This window comes from Salvelinus fontinalis, chromosome 5, assembly GCF_029448725.1.
Source record: "Salvelinus fontinalis isolate EN_2023a chromosome 5, ASM2944872v1, whole genome shotgun sequence".
In the NCBI taxonomy this organism is placed as follows: Eukaryota; Metazoa; Chordata; class Actinopteri; order Salmoniformes; family Salmonidae; genus Salvelinus; species Salvelinus fontinalis.
Window position 1 is genome coordinate 65,377,759 of NC_074669.1, and position 21,483 is coordinate 65,399,241.

The window sequence follows — 21,483 nt, forward strand, 5'->3', positions numbered from 1 at the left end:
CAAAGTAGATGTCCTAACCGACTTGCCAAAACTATAGTTTGTTAACAATAAACTTGTGAAGTGGTTGAAAAACAAGTATTAATGACTTCAACCTAAGTGTATATAAACTTCCGAATTCAACAGTATACAAACTATACATCAGGGGGAATTGGAACCAGGTATGTGTAATCAGACAAGACAGTCCGGGGTTGATGATAATGAATCCCGTTCAGTGAAGCCTAGAAAGCCGGTGACGTTGACCTTCCAGAACTGGGATCCGTGACACTGTCCTTGTGTTGTGTTGTGTTGTGTGACAAAACTGCACATTTTAGAGTGGCCTTTTATTGTCCCCAGCACAAGGTGCACCTGTGTAATGGGCATGCTGTTTAATCAGCTTCTTGATATGCCACACCTGTGGATGATTATCTTGACGAAGAGAGGGGAAGAGGAAGGAGAGAGGAAGAGAAAAAATAGAGGAAGGAGAGATGGAGAGAGTAAGAGATAACATATATAACAGTACAATAAAATGCAAATTAATTACTTAAAAATCATACAATGTGATTTTCTGGATTTTTGTTTTAGATTCCGTCTCTCACAGTTGAAGTGTACCTATGATAAAAATTACAGACCTCTACGTGCTTTGTAAGTAGGAAAACCTGCAAAATCGGCAGTGTATCAAATACTTGTTCTCCCACTGTGTGTTTTGTTCGTTAAAGTGCATGTTTATATCAAAAAAATCTCATTTTACATTGGCGTGTTACGTTCAGTAGTTCCAAAACATGCTGTGCTGCAGAGAGCCACATCAATTCACAGAAATACTCATTATAAAATGTTGATGAAAATACAAGTGTTATATATGGAAATATAGATAAACGTATCCTTAATATGGCTGCAGTCCCAGTAACGGGACCGATATGACAACAGCCAGTCCAAGTGCAGGGCGCCAAATTCAAAAAACAGAAATCTCATAATTAAAATTCCTCAGACATTCATGTGTCTTATATCATTTTAAAGGTATTCGTGTTGTTAATCCCACTAAAGTGTCCGATTTAGAATGTAGTTAACATACATTTTGAATAACTATAACGACTTCAATTGAGAGATGGAACACAGCTGCCTCTCACCTGATTGGGACCTGATTCTAAATTCTGTCTAATTCGACCCTTCACATTAGAGTCATCAGACTTTGTTCTGTTGATTGCTGACATCTAGTGGAACCCCAAGGCAGTGCAACATCAGTAATTAATTGCACAATTGGATATCTTTAGGGACTCTGGGGAATACACACAGGCTCAGATTTCTGACTTCCTGTTTTGATTTCAACTCAGGATTTTGCCTGTCAATATGAGTTCTGTTAATCTCACAGACATAATTCAAACAGTTTTAGAAACTTTAGAGCGTTATCTATCCAATACTAATAATAATATGGAAATATTAGGAACTATGACTGAGGAGCAGGCCGTTTGATATGGGCACCTTTCATCCAAGCTACTCAATACTGCCCCTTCAGCCATAAGAAGTTAATAAAATCTATGGGATCGGTGTCCCTAAACCGGGACAGTTGTTGGTCAATATGCAATAATGTGACCAGAATGACTCTGTAAAACAACAGCCAATTCCATGACATAGACACGTCTTATATAGATAGCTTAAATTCATGTTAATCTAACTGCACTGTCCCAATTTACAGTAGCTATTACAACATTACATTATTACAACAACAACAAAAAATACCATGCTTTTGTTTGTGAATAGTAAACAACAACAAAAACACTTTTCACGCCAACTGGTTTGATACATTCACCTTTGAAGGTAAATAATGTACTTACATTCAGTAATCTGGCTCTGATTTGTCATCCTGAGGGTCCCAGAGATAAAAAATGTAATGTAGTTTTGTTTTTAAAAATCTGTTTTTTTATAAATGTAGAAACTGGATTCTACAGTTTGACCCCACTGCTGTCTCTGGACTGGAACTACACAGACAGACAGGTCTCACTACACAGACAGACAGGTCTCACTACACAGACAGACAGACAGGTCTCACTACACAGACAGACAGACAGGTCTCACTACACAGACAGACAGGTCTCACTACACAGACAGACAGGTCTCACTACACAGACAGACAGACAGGTCTCACTACACAGACAGACAGACAGGTCTCACTACACAGACAGACAGACAGGTCTCACTACAGACAGACAGACAGGTCTCACTACACAGACAGACAGGTCTCACTACACAGACAGACAGGTCTCACTACACAGACAGACAGGTCTCACTACACAGACAGACAGGTCTCACTACACAGACAGACAGGTCTCACTACACAGACAGACAGGTCTCACTACACAGACAGACAGGTCTCATCACACAGACAGACAGGTCTCACTACACAGACAGACAGACAGACAGACAGACAGGTCTCACTACACAGACAGACAGACAGGTCTCACTACACAGACAGACAGGTCTCACTACACAGACAGACAGAAACATCTCACTACACAGACAGACAGGTCTCACTACAAACCTGTATTAAAATGTTTATTATGTCTTCAGTGTTGCCTTACAAACAGTACAAACATTAAAACAGTCTTTAGTTGTTATATAACTGATTTTAAAACATTACTTAATATTAATATGACTTTAGTGATGTAGATATGAAGCAGAGTAAAGCTTAAAGGATGTTAGCTACAGATACACACAGGATTAAAGTCTTATCACTCATAACCTATCACGGGGCTGCACCGTGGTCAGCAGAGCTCTCCTATTGGCTTACACAGGACTCAGATAGCGATTGACAGCTAGAGGGGCCACTCAGAGCGGATGTCTCTCCAGGTACCGCCCCTTCAGGGGTCATCACCACGGTTACGCGTCATTGCCGCCACAGAGCAGGAGGAGGGCCTTACGGTAGTCACCAGAGGTATCACCCTGCAACACACACATACAGAAACAGATCATTATGTCAAGTCCTTAGACAAAGAGAGGCTGGGTAGAGGTAGGAGAGAGAGAGAGAGGTAGGAGAGAGAGAGAGGCTGGGTAGAGGTAGGAGAGAGAGAGAGAGGTAGTCAGTATATACCTGTATAGCAGAGTGCAGAGACTTGGCGAAGAGGCGTCTGTAATCAGCTCTGATATCCAACATGTCCACCTCACTACGACTCACCATCACTCTGATTAAGGTCTGGTCGTCAGTTCCTGCACCCTGCATACACACACACACACACACACACACACACACACACACACACACACACACACACACACACACACACACACACACACACACACACACATACACACACACACACGAACACAAACACACACACACACACACACACACACACACACACACACACACACACACACACACAGTTCTAAAAACACATATCTAATATAGAATGATCTTCTTCCTAGTACGGAGAAAATAGATTCTTACCTTCATCGAATAGTACAGAGTCTCTGCAAAGTAGGCTGGGACGCTTCTAGCACACTTTACTACAGAGGAGAGACAGAGATGGAGGAAGAGAGGACAGATATGGAGAGAGGGGATAGAGAGGGAGGGAGGGAGGGAGGGAGGGAGGGAGGGAGGGAGGGAGGGAGGGAGGGAGGGAGGGGAAAGGTTGATTTAGAGAGGCATCATAATAATGAAATTGTAATGAAAGGAAATGTCAAATAAGCTTGAAAATATAAACAAATAAGATGTGTGTGTGTGAGACTTACCCACGGCCAGTAGCAGGTCTCTCAGTCCTCCAGAAGTCTCTCTCTGAACACTCTCTTCCATCTCATACCCCGCCAGCTTCATGTACGCAGCAAACACTGATACACACACACACACACACACACACACACACACACACACACACACACACACACACACACACACACACACACATGTCAATGTCACTGAGTGAGTGTGTGTTGATACCCTTTAAAAAACACAGATCTCAAACACACACCTCTCCTCAGGTGTTCATCCCCACACACACCTCTCCTCAGGTGTTCAGCCCCCCCACACACCTCTCCTCAGGTGTTCAGCCCCACACACACCTCTCCTCAGGTGTTCATCCCCCACACACACCTCTCCTCAGGTGTTCATCCCCCCACACACCTCTCCTCAGGTGTTCAGCCCCCCCACACACCTCTCCTCAGGTGTTTATCCCTCCCACACACCTCTCCTCAGGTGTTCATCCCCCACACACATCTCTCCTCAGGTGTTCATCCCCAACACACACACCTCTCCTCAGGTGTTCATCCCCCCACACCTCTCCTCAGGTGTTCAGCCCCCCCACACACCTCTCCTCAGGTGTTTATCCCTCCCACACACCTCTCCTCAGGTGTTCATCCCCCACACACATCTCTCCTCAGGTGTTCATCCCCCACACACACCTCTCCTCAGGTGTTCATCACCCACACACACCTCTCCTCAGGTGTTCATCCCCCACACACATCTCTCCTCAGGTGTTCATCCCCCACACACACCTCTCCTCAGGTGTTAAGCCCCCCCACACACCTCTCCTCAGGTGTTTATCCCACACACACCTCTCCTCAGGTGTTCATCCCCCCCACACACACCTCTCCTCAGGTGTTCATCCCCCCCCCACACACCTCTCCTCAGGTGTTCAGCCCCCCCACACACCTCTCCTCAGGTGTTCATCCCCAACACACACCTCTCCTCAGGTGTTCATCCCCCACACACACCTCTCCTCAGGTGTTCAGCCCCCACACACACCTCTCCTCAGGTGTTCAGCCCCCACACACACCTCTCCTCAGGTGTTCAGCCCCCACACACACCTCTCCTCAGGTGTTCAGCGCTCCGGTTCCCCAGGATGGTGATGAACTGTTCTTCATCTGTCCCAAACTTCTTCTCTCCTGCAGAGAACAAAGTCTACACACACACACACACACACACACACACGCACACACACGCGCACACACACGCGCACACACACACACACACACACACACACGCACACACGCGCGCACACACACGCACACACACACACACACACACACACACACACACACACACACACACACACACACACACACACACACACACACACACACACACACACACACACACACACACACACACACACACACACACACACACACACATTGATTTTACATTGGAGGTCAAATACATTGTTGCTTAACTGAAATTGACCTGACTTTGCATTTGACCTGATTTGACCTGATTTGACCTGATTTGACCTGATTTGACCTGATTTGTGTATTTTGGTTTGATTCTGTATATCACCACCTGTTGTAAATACACATCATTCTGTACAGGACAGTCCTTCAATTGATTGACTCTGTAATTCACCGTATTCTTATTGGCAGACTCAACAGCCTTGGCTTGTCAAATTACTGCCTGGTTCACCAACTACTTCTCAGACAGAGTTCAGTGTGTCAAATCGGAGGGCCTGTTGTCCGGACCTCTGGCAGTCTCGATGGGGGTACCACAGGGTTCAATTCTTGGACCGACTCTCTTCTCTGTTTACATCAATGATGTCGCTCTTGCTGCTGGTGATTCTCTGATCCACCTCTACGCAGACGACACCATTCTGTATACTTCTGGCCCTTCTTTGGACACTGTGTTAACTAACCTCCAAACGAGCTTCAATGCCATACAACATTCCTTCCGTGACCTTAAATGCTAGTAAAACTAAGTGCATGCTCTTCAACCGATCGCTGCCTGCACCCGTCCGCCCGTCCAGCATCACTACTCTGGACGGTTCTGACATAGAATATGTGGACAACTACAAATACCTAGGTGTCTGGTTAGACTGTAAACTCTCCTTCCAGATTCACATTAAGCATCTCCAATCCAAAATTATATCTAGAATTGGCTTCCTATTTCGCAACAAAGCCTCCGTTCACTCATACTGCCAAACATACCCTCGTAAAACTGACCATCCTACCAATCCTCGACTTCGGCGATGTCATTTACAAAATAGCCTCCAACACTCTACTCAGCAAATTGGATGCAGTCTATCACAGTGCCATCCGTTTTGTCACCAAAGCCCCATATACTACCCACCACTGCGATCTGTATGCTCTAGTCGGCTGGCCCTCGCTACATATTCGTTGCCAAACCTACTGGCTCCAGGTCATCTACGAGTCTTTGCTAGGTAAAGTCCCCCCTTATCTCAGCTTACTGGTCACGATAACAACACCCACCCGTAGCACGCGCTCCAGCAGGTATATCTCACTGGTCATCCTCAAAGCCAACACCTGCTTAGGCCGCCTTTCCTTCCAGTTCTCTACTGCCAATGACTGGAACGAATTGCAAAAATCGCTGAAGTTGGAGACTTACATTTCCCTCACTAACTTTAAACATCAGCTATCTGAGCAGCTAACCGATTGCTGCAGCTGTTACATAGCCCATCTGTAAATAGCCCACCCAATCTACCTACCTCATCCCCATGTTGTTTTTATTTACTTTCTGCTCTTTTGCACACCAGTATTTCTACTTGCTCATCATCATCTGCTCATCTATCACACCAGTGTTAATCTGCTAAATTGTAATTACTTCGCTACTATGGCCTATTTATTTCCTTACCTCCTCAAGCCATTTACACAGCCTGTATATAGACTTTCTTTTTCTTCTATTGTGTTATTGACTGTATGTTTGTTTATTCCATGTGTAACTCTGTGTTGTTGTTTGTGTCGCACTGCTTTGCTTTATCTTGGCCAGGTCGCAGTTGTAAATGAGAACTTGTTCTCAACTAGCCTACCTGGTTAAATAAAGGTGAAATAAAAATAAATAAGAAAATATGACCACTAGATGGCAGCATTCAACACTTCTGGGTATCACTATCAACACACCTTCTGTCTCTCACACACCAACACACACACACACTTACACACACACGCTAACACAAGGGGTGCCTGTGTGGGGAGTGTTATTTTACACATACCCATCACACACACACTTTGTCACACACCCCTGAGCAGAACACAAGTCAAAGAAGTCATTGTGACTGAGCAGTAAATCTGATTTCTATCACCTATTTCAAAGATACACATGTGATTCTCTCTCTCTCTCTCTCACACACACACTCACTCACTCTCTCTCTCTCTCTCTCTCACACACTCACACACTCACTCTCTCTCTCTCTCTCTCTCTCACACACTCACTCACACACTCACTCTCTCTCTCTCTCTCTCTCTCTCTCTCTCACACACACTCACTCACTCCATCTCTCTCTCTCACACACTCACACACTCTCTCTCTCTCTCTCTCTCTCTCTCTCACACACTCACACACTCACTCTCTCTCTCTCTCTCTCTCTCTCTCTCACACACACTCACTCACTCCATCTCTCTCTCTCACACACTCACACACTCTCTCTCTCTCTCTCTCTCTCACACACACTCACACACTCTCTCTCTCTCTCTCTCTCTCACACACACTCACACACTCACTCTCTCTCTCTCTCTCTCTCTCTCACACACACACACACACTCACACACTCTCTCTCTCTCTCTCTCTCTCACACACACTCACACACTCACTCTCACTCTCTCTCTCTCTCTCTCTCTCTCTCACACACTCTCACACTCACTCTCTCTTACCTGTGCGTCAGTCTCTATGTTCCCCTCCTGTACCCCCTGCTGTCTGCTGGCCTGAGAGGATAGAGAGCACATCTGTCAGATCTATGTCCCACACATCTATATCTGTTAGATCCATGTCCCAGACATCTATATCTGTCAGATCTATGTTCTACACATCTATATCTGTCAGATCTATGTCCCACACATATATATCTGTCAGATCTATGTTCTACACATCTATATCTGTCAGATCCATGTCCCACACATCTATATCTGTCAGATCTATGTTTCACACATCTATATCTGTCAGATCCATGTCCCACACATCTATATCTGTCAGATCTATGTCCCACACATCTATATCTGTCAAATCTATGTCTTACACATCTATATCTGTCAGATCCATGTCCCACACAACTATAATTGTTAGATCTATGTCCCTCAGATCTATGTCCCACACATCTATATCTGTCAAATCTATGTCTTACACATCTATATCCGTTAGATATATGCCCCACATATCTATATCTGTCAGATCTATGTCTGACACATCATATCTGTCAGATCCATGTCCCACACATCTATATCTGTCAGATCTATGTTCCACACATCTATATACGTCAAATCTATGTCTTACACATCTATATCCGTCAGATATACGTCCCATATATCTATATCTGTCAGATATATGTCCCACACATCTAAATCTGTCAAATCTATGTCTTACACATCTATATCTGTCATATCTAAGTCCCATATATCTATATCTGTCAGATCTATGTCCCAGAAATCTATATCTGTCAGATCTATGTCTGACATCAAAACCATAAAATAACACCAAAAAAGTGTTAAACAAATCAAAATATATTTGAGATTCTTCAAAGTAGCCACCCTTTGCCTTGATGACAGCTTCGCACACTCATGGCATTCTCTTAACCAGCTTCACCAGGAAGGCTTTTCCAACAGTCTTGAAGGAGTTCCCACATATGCTGAGCACTTGTTGGCTGCTTTTCCTTCACTCTGCGGTCCGACTCATCCCAAACCATCTCAATTGGGTTGAGGTCAGGTGATTGTGGAGGCCAGGTCATCTGATGCAGAACTCCATAACTCTTCTTCTTGGTCAAATAGCCCTTACACAGCCTGGAGGTGTGTTGGGTCATTGTCCTGTTGAAAAACAAATGATAGTCGTGCAAACCAGATGGGATGGCGTATCGCTGCAGAATGCTGTGGTAGCCATGCTGGTTAAGTGGCTTGAATTCTAATGAAATCACAGTGTTACCAGCAAAGCCACCCCCACCATCACACCACCTCCTCCTCCATGCTTCACGGTGGGAACCACACATGCTGAGATCATCCATTCACTTACACTTACTAGATTTCCACCAGTCTAATGTCCATTGCTCGTGTTTCTTGGTCAAAGCAAGTCTCTTCTTATTATTGGTGTCCTTTAGTAGTGGTTTCTTTGTAGCAATTCGACCATGAAGGCCTGATTCACACAGTCTCCTCTGAACAGCAGAGGTAACTCTGGGTCTTCCTTTCCTGTGGCGGTCCTCATGAGAGCCAGTTTCAACATAGCACTTGATGGTTTTTGCGACTGCACTTGAAGCAACGTTCAAAGTTCTTGAAATGTTCCCGATTGACCTTCATGTCTTAAAGTAATGATGGACTGTCGTTCTTGCCATAATATCGTATTTTGCTTTCTTCTGTATAAAACCCTACCAGGTCACAACACAACTGATTGACTCAAATGCATTAAGAAGGAAAGAAATTCCACAAATTAACTTTTAACAAGGCACACCTTTTAATTGAAATGCATTCCAGGTGACTACCTCATGAAGCTGGTTGAGAGAATGCCAAGAGTGTGCAAAACTGTCATCAAGGCACTTTTTTGGTTACTACATGATTCCATGTGTGTTATTTCATAGTTTTGATGTCTTCACTATTATTCTACAATGTAGAAAGTAAAAATAAAGAAAAACCCTGGAATGAGGAGTGTCCAAACTTTTGACTGGTACCAGATCTATGTTCCCCTGACCTCTGACCCCTCACCTGTAGCAGGATGACCAGCAGTCTCCTGAAGTGACCTGACGTGTCTCCTGTTACATCCTCCTCCAGGTTCTTATTATACTCTGGAACACACACACACACACAATCAGGGAGTCAGTGCGTCTGTCTGTGTGTGTGTGTGTGTTTGTATCTGTGTTACCATGGCGATAGGCAGCAGTGTGTCTGTGTGTTACCCTGGCGATAGGCAGCAGTGTGTCTGTGTGTTACCCTGGCGATAGGCAGCAGTGTGTCTGTGTGTTACCCTGGCGATAGGCAGCAGTGTGTCTGTGTGTGTCTGTGTGTTACCCTGGCGATAGGCAGCAGTGTGTCTGTGTGTTACCCTGGCGATAGGCAGCAGTGTGTCTGTGTGTTACCCTGGCGATAGGCAGCAGTGTGTCTGTGTGTTACCCTGGCGATAGGCAGCAGTGTGTCTGTGTGTTACCCTGGCGATAGGCAGCAGTGTGTCTGTGTGTTACCCTGGCGATAGGCAGCAGTGTGTCTGTGTGTTACCCTGGCGATAGGCAGCAGTGTGTCTGTGTGTTACCCTGGCGATAGGCAGCAGTGTGTCTGTGTGTTACCCTGGCGATAGGCAGCAGTGTGTCTGTGTGTTACCCTGGCGATAGGCAGCAGTGATGTCCTTAATCTGCTGGGCCGTTCTAGACGACAGGATCTCAATCAGCACCTTCTCATCGGTCCCCGCCCCCTACACCGTGACATCACACACAGTCACTATGACATCACACCGTCACTCACAGGATATGACATCACTAGTCCTGGGTCAAATACCTTGATGGCGTTCCGTAGTGATGTCACATCGTAGAGGATGGGCGGAGTCATCAGAGCCACCACCAGAGTCTCAAACTTTCCACCCAGTTCACCCTGCAGATCACCTACCAGGTCCTAGAGGAGGAGGGAGGGAGGGAGGGAGGGAGGGAGGGAGGGAGAGGGGGGAGGGAGGGAGGGAGGGAGGGAGGGAGAGGGGAGAGGGAGGGAGAGGGGAGAGGGAGGGAGGGAGGGAGGGAGGGAGAGGGAGGGAGGGAGGGAGAGGGGAGAGGGAGGGAGAGGGGAGAGGGAGGGAGGGAGAGAGAGACAGAGAATGGTTACAGTGGTTGTATTGTGGTTGTATTGTGGTTGTGGTTGTATTGTGGTTGTATTGTGGTTGTATTGTGGTTGTGTTGTGGTTGTATTGTGGTTGTGTTGTGGTTGTATTGTGGTTGTGTTGTGGTTGTATTGTGGTTGTGGTTGTATTGTGGTTGTGGTTGTATTGTGGTTGTATTGTGGTTGTATTGTGGTTGTATTGTGGTTGTGTTGTGGTTGTATTGTGGTTGTGGTTGTATTGTGGTTGTGGTTGTATTGTGGTTGTATTGTGGTTGTATTGTGGTTGTATTGTGGTTGTATTGTGGTTGTATTGTGGTTGTATTGTGGTTGTATTGTGGTTGTATTGTGGTTGTGTTGTGGTTGTATTGTGGTTGTGGTTGTATTGTGGTTGTGGTTGTATTGTGGTTGTATTGTGGTTGTATTGTGGTTGTATTGTGGTTGTGGTTGTATTGTGGTTGTGTTGTGGTTGTATTGTGGTTGTGTTGTGGTTGTGGTTGTATTGTGGTTGTATTGTGGTTGTATTGTGGTTGTGGTTGTATTGTGGTTGTCTTGTGGTTGTATTGTGGTTGTGGTTGTATTGTGGTTGTGGTTGTATTGTGGTTGTATTGTGGTTGTATTGTGGTTGTATTGTGGTTGTATTGTGGTTGTATTGTGGTTGTATTGTGGTTGTGGTTGTATTGTGGTTGTGGTTGTATTGTGGTTGTATTGTGGTTGTGGTTGTATTGTGGTTGTGGTTGTATTGTGGTTGTATTGTGGTTGTGGTTGTCTTGTGGTTGTATTGTGGTTGTATTGTGGTTGTGGTTGTATTGTGGTTGTGGTTGTGGTTGTATTGTGGTTGTATTGTGGTTGTGGTTGTATTGTGGTTGTGGTTGTGTTGTGGTTGTGGTTGTGTTGTGGTTGTATTGTGGTTGTGGTTGTATTGTGGTTGTATTGTGGTTGTATTGTGTTTGTATTGTGGTTGTGGTTGTATTGTGGTTGTATTGTGGTTGTATTGTGGTTGTGGTTGTGGTTGTATTGTGGTTGTGGTTGTATTGTGGTTGTGGTTGTATTGTGGTTGTATTGTGGTTGTATTGTGGTTGTGTTGTGGTTGTATTGAGGTTGTATTGTGGTTGTATTGTGGTTGTGGTTGTATTGTGGTTGTGGTTGTGGTTGTATTGTGGTTGTATTGTGGTTGTGGTTGTATTGTGGTTGTGGTTGTATTGTGGTTGTATTGTGGTTGTATTGTGGTTGTATTGTGGTTGTATTGTGGTTGTGTTGTGGTTGTGGTTGTATTGTGGTTGTATTGTGGTTGTGGTTGTCTTGTGGTTGTATTGTGGTTGTGGTTGTATTGTGGTTGTGTTGTGGTTGTGGTTGTATTGTGGTTGTATTGTGGTTGTATTGTGGTTGTGGTTGTATTGTGGTTGTATTGTGGTTGTGGTTGTATTGTGGTTGTGGTTGTATTGTGGTTGTGGTTGTATTGTGGTTGTATTGTGGTTGTGGTTGTCTTGTGGTTGTGGTTGTATTGTGGTTGTATTGTGGTTGTGGTTGTATTGTGGTTGTATTGTGGTTGTATTGTGGTTGTGGTTGTATTGTGGTTGTATTGTGGTTGTGGTTGTATTGTGGTTGTGGTTGTATTGTGGTTGTGGTTGTATTGTGGTTGTATTGTGGTTGTGGTTGTCTTGTGGTTGTATTGTGGTTGTATTGTGGTTGTATTGTGGTTGTATTGTGGTTGTATTATGGTTGTATTGTGGTTGTATTGTGGTTGTGGTTGTATTGTGGTTGTATTGTGGTTGTGGTTGTATTGTGGTTGTATTGTGGTTGTATTGTGGTTGTGGTTGTGGTTGTATTGTGGTTGTGGTTGTATTGTGGTTGTGGTTGTATTGTGGTTGTATTGTGGTTGTGGTTGTATTGTGGTTGTATTGTGGTTGTATTGTGGTTGTGGTTGTATTGTGGTTGTATTGTGGTTGTGGTTGTATTGTGGTTGTGGTTGTATTGTGGTTGTGGTTGTATTGTGGTTGTATTGTGGTTGTGGTTGTCTTGTGGTTGTATTGTGGTTGTATTGTGGTTGTGGTTGTATTGTGGTTGTATTGTGGTTGTGGTTGTATTGTGGTTGTATTGTGGTTGTATTGTGGTTGTGGTTGTGGTTGTATTGTGGTTGTGGTTGTATTGTGGTTGTGGTTGTATTGTGGTTGTATTGTGGTTGTATTGTGGTTGTGTTGTGGTTGTATTGAGGTTGTATTGTGGTTGTATTGTGGTTGTGGTTGTATTGTGGTTGTGGTTGTGGTTGTATTGTGGTTGTATTGTGGTTGTGGTTGTATTGTGGTTGTGGTTGTATTGTGGTTGTATTGTGGTTGTATTGTGGTTGTATTGTGGTTGTGGTTGTGGTTGTATTGTGGTTGTATTTTGGTTGTGGTTGTATTGTGGTTGTATTGTGGTTGTGGTTGTGGTTGTATTGTGGTTGTATTGTGGTTGTATTGTGGTTGTGGTTGTATTGTATTGTGGTTGTGGTTGTGGTTGTCTTGTGGTTGTATTGTGGTTGTATTGTGGTTGTATTGTGGTTGTATTGTGGTTGTATTGTGGTTGTATTGTGGTTGTATTGTGGTTGTATTGTGGTTGTGGTTGTATTGTGGTTGTATTGTGGTTGTGGTTGTATTGTGGTTGTATTGTGGTTGTATTGTGGTTGTGGTTGTATTGTGGTTGTATTGTGGTTGTGGTTGTATTGTGGTTGTATTGTGGTTGTATTGTGGTTGTGTTGTGGTTGTGGTTGTATTGTGGTTGTGGTTGTGTTGTGGTTGTGGTTGTGTTGTGGTTGTATTGTGGTTGTATTGTGGTTGTGTTGTGGTTGTATTGTGGTTGTGGTTGTGGTTGTGGTTGTATTGTGGTTGTGTTGTGGTTGTGGTTGTATTGTGGTTGTATTGTGGTTGTATTGTGGTTGTGGTTGTATTGTGGTTGTGGTTGTATTGTGGTTGTATTGTGGTTGTGGTTGTGCTTGTGGTTGTGGTTGTATTGTGGTTGTATTGTGGTTGTGTTGTGGTTGTATTGTGGTTGTGGTTGTGGTTGTGGTTGTATTGTGGTTGTGTTGTGGTTGTGGTTGTATTGTGGTTGTATTGTGGTTGTATTGTGGTTGTGGTTGTATTGTGGTTGTGGTTGTATTGTGGTTGTATTGTGGTTGTATTGTGGTTGTATTGTGGTTGTATTGTGGTTGTGTTGTGGTTGTATTGTGGTTGTATTGTGGTTGTATTGTGGTTGTATTGTGGTTGTATTGTGGTTGTATTGTGGTTGTGTTGTGGTTGTATTGTGGTTGTATTGTGGTTGTATTGTGGTTGTATTGTGGTTGTATTGTGGTTGTATTGTGGTTGTATTGTGGTTGTGGTTGTATTGTGATTGTGGTTGTATTGTGGTTGTGGTTGTGGTTGTATTGTGGTTGTGGTTGTGGTTGTATTGTGGTTGTGTTGTGGTTGTATTGTGGTTGTATTGTGGTTGTATTGTGGTTGTATTGTGGTTGTATTGTGGTTGTATTGTGGTTGTGTTGTGGTTGTATTGTGGTTGTATTGTGGTTGTATTGTGGTTGTGGTTGTATTGTGGTTGTATTGTGGTTGTATTGTGGTTGTATTGTGGTTGTATTGTGGTTGTATTGTGGTTGTATTGTGGTTGTATTGTGGTTGTGGTTGTATTGTGGTTGTGGTTGTGGTTGTGGTTGTATTGTGGTTGTGGTTGTATTGTGGTTGTGGTTGTATTGTGGTTGTATTGTGGTTGTATTGTGTTTGTATTGTGGTTGTATTGTGGTTGTGGTTGTATTGTGGTTGTGGTTGTATTGTGGTTGTATTGTGGTTGTATTGTGGTTGTATTGTGGTTGTATTGTATTGTGGTTGTATTGTGGTTGTATTGTGGTTGTATTGTGGTTGTATTGTGGTTGTATTGTGGTTGTATTGTGGTTGTATTGTGGTTGTATTGTGTTTGTATTGTGGTTGTATTGTATTGTGGTTGTATTGTGGTTGTATTGTGGTTGTGGTTGTATTGTGGTTGTATTGTGGTTGTGGTTGTATTGTGGTTGTGGTTGTGGTTGTATTGTGGTTGTATTGTGGTTGTATTGTGGTTGTGTTGTGGTTGTATTGTGGTTGTATTGTGGTTGTGGTTGTATTGTGGTTGTATTGTGGTTGTATTGTGGTTGTATTGTGGTTGTGTTGTGGTTGTATTGTGGTTGTATTGTGGTTGTATTGTGGTTGTGGTTGTATTGTGGTTGTGGTTGTGGTTGTGGTTGTATTGTGGTTGTATTGTGGTTGTATTGTGGTTGTATTGTGGTTGTATTGTGGTTGTATTGTGTTTGTATTGTGTTTGTATTGTGGTTGTATTGTATTGTGGTTGTATTGTGGTTGTATTGTGGTTTTGGTTGTATTGTGGTTGTGGTTGTGTTGTGGTTGTATTGTGGTTGTATTGTGGTTGTATTGTGGTTGTGTTGTGGTTGTATTGTGGTTGTATTGTGGTTGTGGTTGTATTGTGGTTGTATTGTGGTTGTGGTTGTATTGTGGTTGTATTGTGGTTGTGGTTGTATTGTGGTTGTATTGTGGTTGTGGTTGTATTGTGGTTGTATTGTGGTTGTGGTTGTATTGTGGTTGTGGTTGTATTGTGGTTGTATTGTGGTTGTATTGTGGTTGTATTGTGGTTGTATTATGGTTGTATTGTGGTTGTGTTGTGGTTGTATTGTGGTTGTATTGTGGTTGTATTGTGGTTGTATTGTGGTTGTATTGTGGTTGTATTGTGGTTGTATTGTATTGTGGTTGTATTGTGGTTGTATTGTGTTTGTATTGTGTTTGTATTGTGGTTGTATTGTGGTTGTATTGTGGTTGTATTGTGGTTGTATTGTGGTTGTGTTGTGGTTGTATTGTGGTTGTATTGTGGTTGTGGTTGTGGTTGTGGTTGTATTGTGGTTGTATTGTGGTTGTATTGTGGTTGTATTGTGGTTGTATTGTGGTTGTATTGTGGTTGTATTGTGGTTGTGTTGTGGTTGTATTGTGGTTGTGGTTGTATTGTGGTTGTATTGTGGTTGTAGTGTGGTTGTATTGTGGTTGTATTGTGGTTGTGGTTGTATTGTGGTTGTATTGTGGTTGTATTGTGGTTGTATTGTGGTTGTATTGTGGTTGTGGTTGTATTGTGGTTGTATTGTGGTTGTATTGTGGTTGTATTGTGGTTGTATTGTGGTTGTATTGTGGTTGTATTGTGGTTGTATTGTGGTTGTGGTTGTATTGTGGTTGTGGTTGTATTGTGGTTGTATTGTGGTTGTATTGTGGTTGTATTGTGTTTGTATTGTGGTTGTGGTTGTATTGTGGTTGTATTGTGGTTGTATTGTGGTTGTATTCTGTTTGTGTTGTGGTTGTATTGTATTGTGGTTGTATTGTGGTTGTGGTTGTATTGTGGTTGTATTGTGGTTGTGGTTGTATTGTGGTTGTGGTTGTATTGTGGTTGTATTGTGGTTGTGTTGTGGTTGTATTGTGGTTGTATTGTGGTTGTATTGTGGTTGTGTTGTGGTTGTATTGTGGTTGTATTGTGGTTGTATTGTGGTTGTATTGTGGTTGTGGTTGTATTGTGGTTGTGGTTGTGTTGTGGTTGTATTGTGGTTGTGGTTGTGGTTGTATTGTGGTTGTATTGTGGTTGTGGTTGTATTGTGGTTGTGTTGTGGTTGTATTGTGGTTGTATTGTGGTTGTGGTTGTATTGTGGTTGTATTGTGGTTGTATTGTGGTTGTATTGTGGTTGTATTGTGGTTGTGGTTGTATTGTGGTTGTATTGTGGTTGTATTGTGGTTGTATTGTGGTTGTATTGTGGTTGTATTATGGTTGTATTGTGGTTGTATTGTGGTTGTGGTTGTATTGTGGTTGTATTGTGGTTGTATTGTGGTTGTATTGTGGTTGTATTATGGTTGTATTGTGGTTGTGGTTGTATTGTGGTTGTATTGTGGTTGTGGTTGTATTGTGGTTGTGTTGTGGTTGTATTGTGGTTGTATTGTGGTTGTATTGTGGTTGTATTGTGGTTGTATTGTGGTTGTGGTTGTATTGTGGTTGTATTGTGGTTGTATTGTGGTTGTATTGTGGTTGTATTGTGGTTGTATTGTGGTTGTGGTTGTGGTTGTATTGTGGTTGTGGTTGTATTGTGGTTGTATTGTGGTTGTATTGTGGTTGTATTGTGGTTGTATTGTGGTTGTATTGTGGTTGTGGTTGTGGTTGTATTGTATTGTGGTTGTATTGTGGTTGTGGTTGTATTGTGGTTGTATTGTGGTTGTATTGTGGTTGTATTGTGGTTGTGGTTGTATTGTGGTTGTATTGTGGTTGTGGTTGTATTGTGGTTGTATTGTGGTTGTATTGTGGTTGTATTGTGGTTGTATTGTGGTTGTATTGTGGTTGTGTTGTGGTTGTGTTGTGGTTGTATTGTGGTTGTGGTTGTATTGTGGTTGTGGTTGTATTGTGGTTATATTGTGGTTGTGGTTATATTGTGGTTGTATTGTGGTTGTGGTTGTATTGTGGTTGTATTGTGGTTGTATTGTGGTTGTATTGTGGTTGTATTGTGGTTGTATTGTGGTTGTGGTTGTATTGTGGTTGTATTGTGGTTGTATTGTGGTTGTGGTTGTATTGTGGTTGTATTGTGGTTGTATTGTGGTTGTATTGTGGTTGTGGTTGTATTGTGGTTGTATTGTGGTTGTATTGTGGTTGTATTGTGGTTGTATTGTGGTTGTGGTTGTATTGTGGTTGTATTGTGGTTGTATTGTGGTTGTATTGTATTGTGGTTGTATTGTGGTTGTATTGTGGTTGTATTGTGGTTGTATTGTGGTTGTGTTGTGGTTGTATTGTGGTTGTGGTTGTATTGTGGTTGTATTGTGGTTGTATTGTGGTTGTATTGTGGTTGTATTGTGGTTGTATTGTGGTTGTATTGTGGTTGTATTGTGGTTGTGGTTGTATTGTGGTTGTGGTTGTGTTGTGGTTGTATTGTGGCTGTATTGTGGTTGTATTGTGGTTGTATTGTGGTTGTATTGTGGTTGTGGTTGTATTGTGGTTGTATTGTGGTTGTGGTTGTATTGTGGTTGTGGTTGTATTGTGGTTGTGGTTGTGTTGTGGTTGTATTGTGGTTGTATTGTGGTTGTATTGTGGTTGTATTGTGGTTGTATTGTGGTTGTGGTTGTATTGTGGTTGTATTGTGGTTGTATTGTGGTTGTATTGTGGTTGTATTGTGGTTGTATTGTGGTTGTATTGTGGTTGTATTGTGGTTGTGTTGTGGTTGTATTGTGGTTGTATTGTGGTTGTATTGTGGTTGTGGTTGTGGTTGTGTTGTGGTTGTGGTTGTGGTTGTGGTTGTGTTGTGGTTGTATTGTGGTTGTGGTTGTGGTTGTATTGTGGTTGTCTTGTGGTTGTATTGTGGTGGTGGTTGTATTGTGGTTGTATTGTGGTTGTGGTTGTATTGTGGTTGTATTGTATTATGGTTGTATTGTGGTTGTGGTTGTATTGTGGTTGTATTGTGGTTGTATTATGGTTGTGGTTGTGGTTGTGGTTGTATTGTGGTTGTATTGTGGTTGTGGTTGTATTGTGGTTGTATTGTGGTTGTATTGTGGTTGTATTGTGGTTGTATTGTGGTTGTATTGTGGTTGTGGTTGTATTGTGGTTGTATTGTGCTTGTATTGTGGTTGTGGTTGTATTGTGGTTGTGGTTGTGTTGTGGTTGTATTGTGGTTGTGGTTGTATTGTGGTTGTATTGTGGTTGTGTTGTGGTTATATTGTGGTTGTATTGTGGTTGTGTTGTGGTTGTATTGTGGTTGTGTTGTGGTTGTATTGTGGTTGTGGTTGTGTTGTGGTTGTATTGTGGTTGTATTGTGGTTGTATTGTGGTTGTATTGTGGTTGTATTGTGGTTGTATTGTGGTTGTGGTTGTATTGTGGTTGTATTGTGGTTGTGGTTGTATTGTGGTTGTATTGTGGTTGTATTGTGGTTGTATTGTGGTTGTGTTGTGGTTGTATTGTGGTTGTGGTTGTATTGTGGTTGTATTATGGTTGTATTGTGGTTGTATTGTGGTTGTATTGTGGTTGTATTGTGGTTGTATTGTGGTTGTATTGTGGTTGTATTGTGGTTGTATTGTGGTTGTGGTTGTATTGTGGTTGTATTGTGGTTGTGGTTGTATTGTGGTTGTGGTTGTATTGTGGTTGTGGTTGTATTGTGGTTGTATTGTGGTTGTGTTGTGGTTGTGGTTGTATTGTGGTTGTATTGTGGTTGTATTGTGGTTGTGGTTGTATTGTGGTTGTATTGTGGTTGTATTGTGGTTGTATTGTGGTTGTGGTTGTATTGTGGTTGTATTATGGTTGTATTGTGGTTGTATTGTGGTTGTGGTTGTATTGTGGTTGTATTGTGGTTGTGGTTGTATTGTGGTTGTATTGTGGTTGTATTGTGGTTGTATTGTGGTTGTGTTGTGGTTGTATTGTGGTTGTGGTTGTATTGTGGTTGTATTATGGTTGTATTGTGGTTGTATTGTGGTTGTATTATGGTTGTATTGTGGTTGTATTGTGGTTGTATTGTGGTTGTATTGTGGTTGTATTGTGGTTGTATTGTGGTTGTATTGTGGTTATATTGTGGTTGTATTGTGGTTGTATTGTGGTTGTATTGTGGTTGTATTGTGGTTGTGGTTGTGGTTGTGTTGTGGTTGTATTGTGGTTTTATTGTGGTTGTATTGTGGTTGTGTTCTGACCTTGCCATGCAGGGTCTTGTATGCAGCTTTGATCTGCTGTCTCTGGCTGTTGCTACGAGCCGTCAACAACTTCATGATGGAATCCTCATCGGTTCCTATGGCAACAACAAACACCGTAGTAAAATCTTTGGTGCCATGGTTACTCCCTCAGTTTGCATCATATTCAGACCACACACACCACTGACCCAGTCCCTTCATGGCCTTGTAGAGTGTCGCTGCATCTTGGTTGGCGTTGAAGTTTCCACTGGCTTTCACACTGCCTCGACCAGCCTATCAGAGAACAGACACATAGGAGGACCCTGGGTAAAGTAGTTCAGGGTAGACCAGAGAGGACCCTGGGTAATGTAGTTCAGGGTAGACCAGAGAGGACCCTGAGTAATGTAGTTCAGGGTAGACCAGAGAGGACTGTTGGTAAAGTAGTTCAGGGTAGACCAGAGGGGACCCTGGGTAATGTAGTTCAGGGTAGTGTAGTCCCAGTCTACTAATGTAATGAACCTGTTGATAAAGTGGTGTAGTCCCAGTCTACTAATGTAATGAACCTGTTGATAAAGTGGTGTAGTCCCAGTCTACTAATGTAATGAACCTGTTGATAGTATAAAGTGGTGTAGTCCCAGTCTACTAATGTAATGAACCTGTTGATAGTATAAAGTGGTGTAGTCCCAGTCTACTAATGTAATGAACCTGTTGATAAAGTGGTGTAGTCCCAGTCTACTAATGTAATGAACCTGTTGATAAAGTGGTGTAGTCCCAGTCTACTAATATAATGAACCTGTTGATAAAGTGGTGTAGTCCCAGTCTACTAATGTAATGAACCTGTTGATAAAGTGGTGGAGTCCCAATCTACTAATGTAATGAACCTGTTGATAAAGTGGTGTAGTCCCAGTCTACTAATGTAATGAACCTGTTGATAGTATAAAGTGGTGTAGTCCCAGTCTACTAATGTAATGAACCTGTTGATAGTATAAAGTGGTGTAGTCCCAGTCTACTAATGTAATGAACCTGTTGATAGAGTGGTGTAGTCCCAGTCTACTAATGTAATGAACCTGTTGATAGTATAAAGTGGTGTAGTCCCAGTCTACTAATGTAATGAACCTGTTGATAGTATAAAGTGGTGTAGTCCCAGTCTACTAATGTAATGAACCTGTTGATAGAGTGGTGTAGTCCCAGTCTACTAATGTAATGAACCTGTTGATAGTATAAAGTGGTGTAGTCCCAGTCTACTAATGTAATGAACCTGTTGATAAAGTGGTGTAGTCCCAGTCTACTAATGTAATGAACCTGTTGATAGTATAAAGTGGTGTAGTCCCAGTCTACTAATGTAATGAACCTGTTGATAAAGTGGTGTAGTCCCAGTCTACTAATGTAATGAACCTGTTGATAAAGTGGTGTAGTCCCAGTCTACTAATGTAATGAACCTGTTGATAAAGTGGTGTAGTCCCAGTCTACTAATGTAATGAACCTGTTGATAGTATAAAGTGGGGTAGTCCCAGTCTACTAATGTAATGAACCTGTTGATAAAGTGGTGTAGTCCCAGTCTACTAATGTAATGAACCTGTTGATAGTATAAAGTGGTGTAGTCCCAGTCTACTAATGTAATGAACCTGTTGATAGTATAAAGTGGTGTAGTCCCAGTCTACTAATGTAATGAACCTGTTGATAAAGTGGTGTAGTCCCAGTCTACTAATGTCATGAACCTGTTGATGAAGTGGTGTAGTCCCAGTCTACTAATGTAATGAACCTGTTGATAGTATAAAGTGGTGTAGTCCCAGTCTACTAATGTAATGAACCTGTTGATAGTATAAAGTGGTGTAGTCCCAGTCTACTAATGTAATGAACCTGTTGATAAAGTGGTGTAGTCCCAGTCTACTAATGTAATGAACCTGTTGATAGTATAAAGTGGTGTAGTCCCAGTCTACTAATGTAATGAACCTGTTGATAGTATAAAGTGGTGTAGTCCCAGTCTACTAATGTAATGAACCTGTTGATAGTATAAAGTGGTGTAGTCCCAGTCTACTAATGTAATGAACCTGTTGATAGAGTGGTGTAGTCCCAGTCTACTAATGTAATGAACCTGTTGATAGTATAAAGTGGTGTAGTCCCA

The 21,483-nt window shown here is 42.4% G+C and overlaps 1 protein-coding gene across 2 annotated transcripts in view; it reads right to left on the bottom strand.

Moving 5' to 3' along the window:
* Positions 1–2,512: 2,512 nt before the first annotated feature.
* Positions 2,513–21,483, bottom strand: part of LOC129856040 (annexin A5-like) — a 128,508-nt gene continuing 109,537 nt past the window's right edge. For both annotated transcript variants that reach the window (XM_055924176.1, XM_055924175.1), the window contains exons 3-13: positions 19,568–19,652; positions 19,383–19,477; positions 10,375–10,488; positions 10,201–10,291; positions 9,592–9,671; positions 7,564–7,614; positions 4,774–4,867; positions 3,703–3,798; positions 3,419–3,477; positions 3,062–3,184; positions 2,513–2,913 (exon numbers count right to left, since the gene is read on the bottom strand). In XM_055924176.1, coding sequence (XP_055780151.1) covers positions 2,851–2,913; positions 3,062–3,184; positions 3,419–3,477; positions 3,703–3,798; positions 4,774–4,867; positions 7,564–7,614; positions 9,592–9,671; positions 10,201–10,291; positions 10,375–10,488; positions 19,383–19,477; positions 19,568–19,652 — 951 coding nt within the window. In that variant the 3' untranslated portion in view covers positions 2,513–2,850. The remainder of the gene's footprint in view (positions 2,914–3,061; positions 3,185–3,418; positions 3,478–3,702; positions 3,799–4,773; positions 4,868–7,563; positions 7,615–9,591; positions 9,672–10,200; positions 10,292–10,374; positions 10,489–19,382; positions 19,478–19,567; positions 19,653–21,483) is intronic.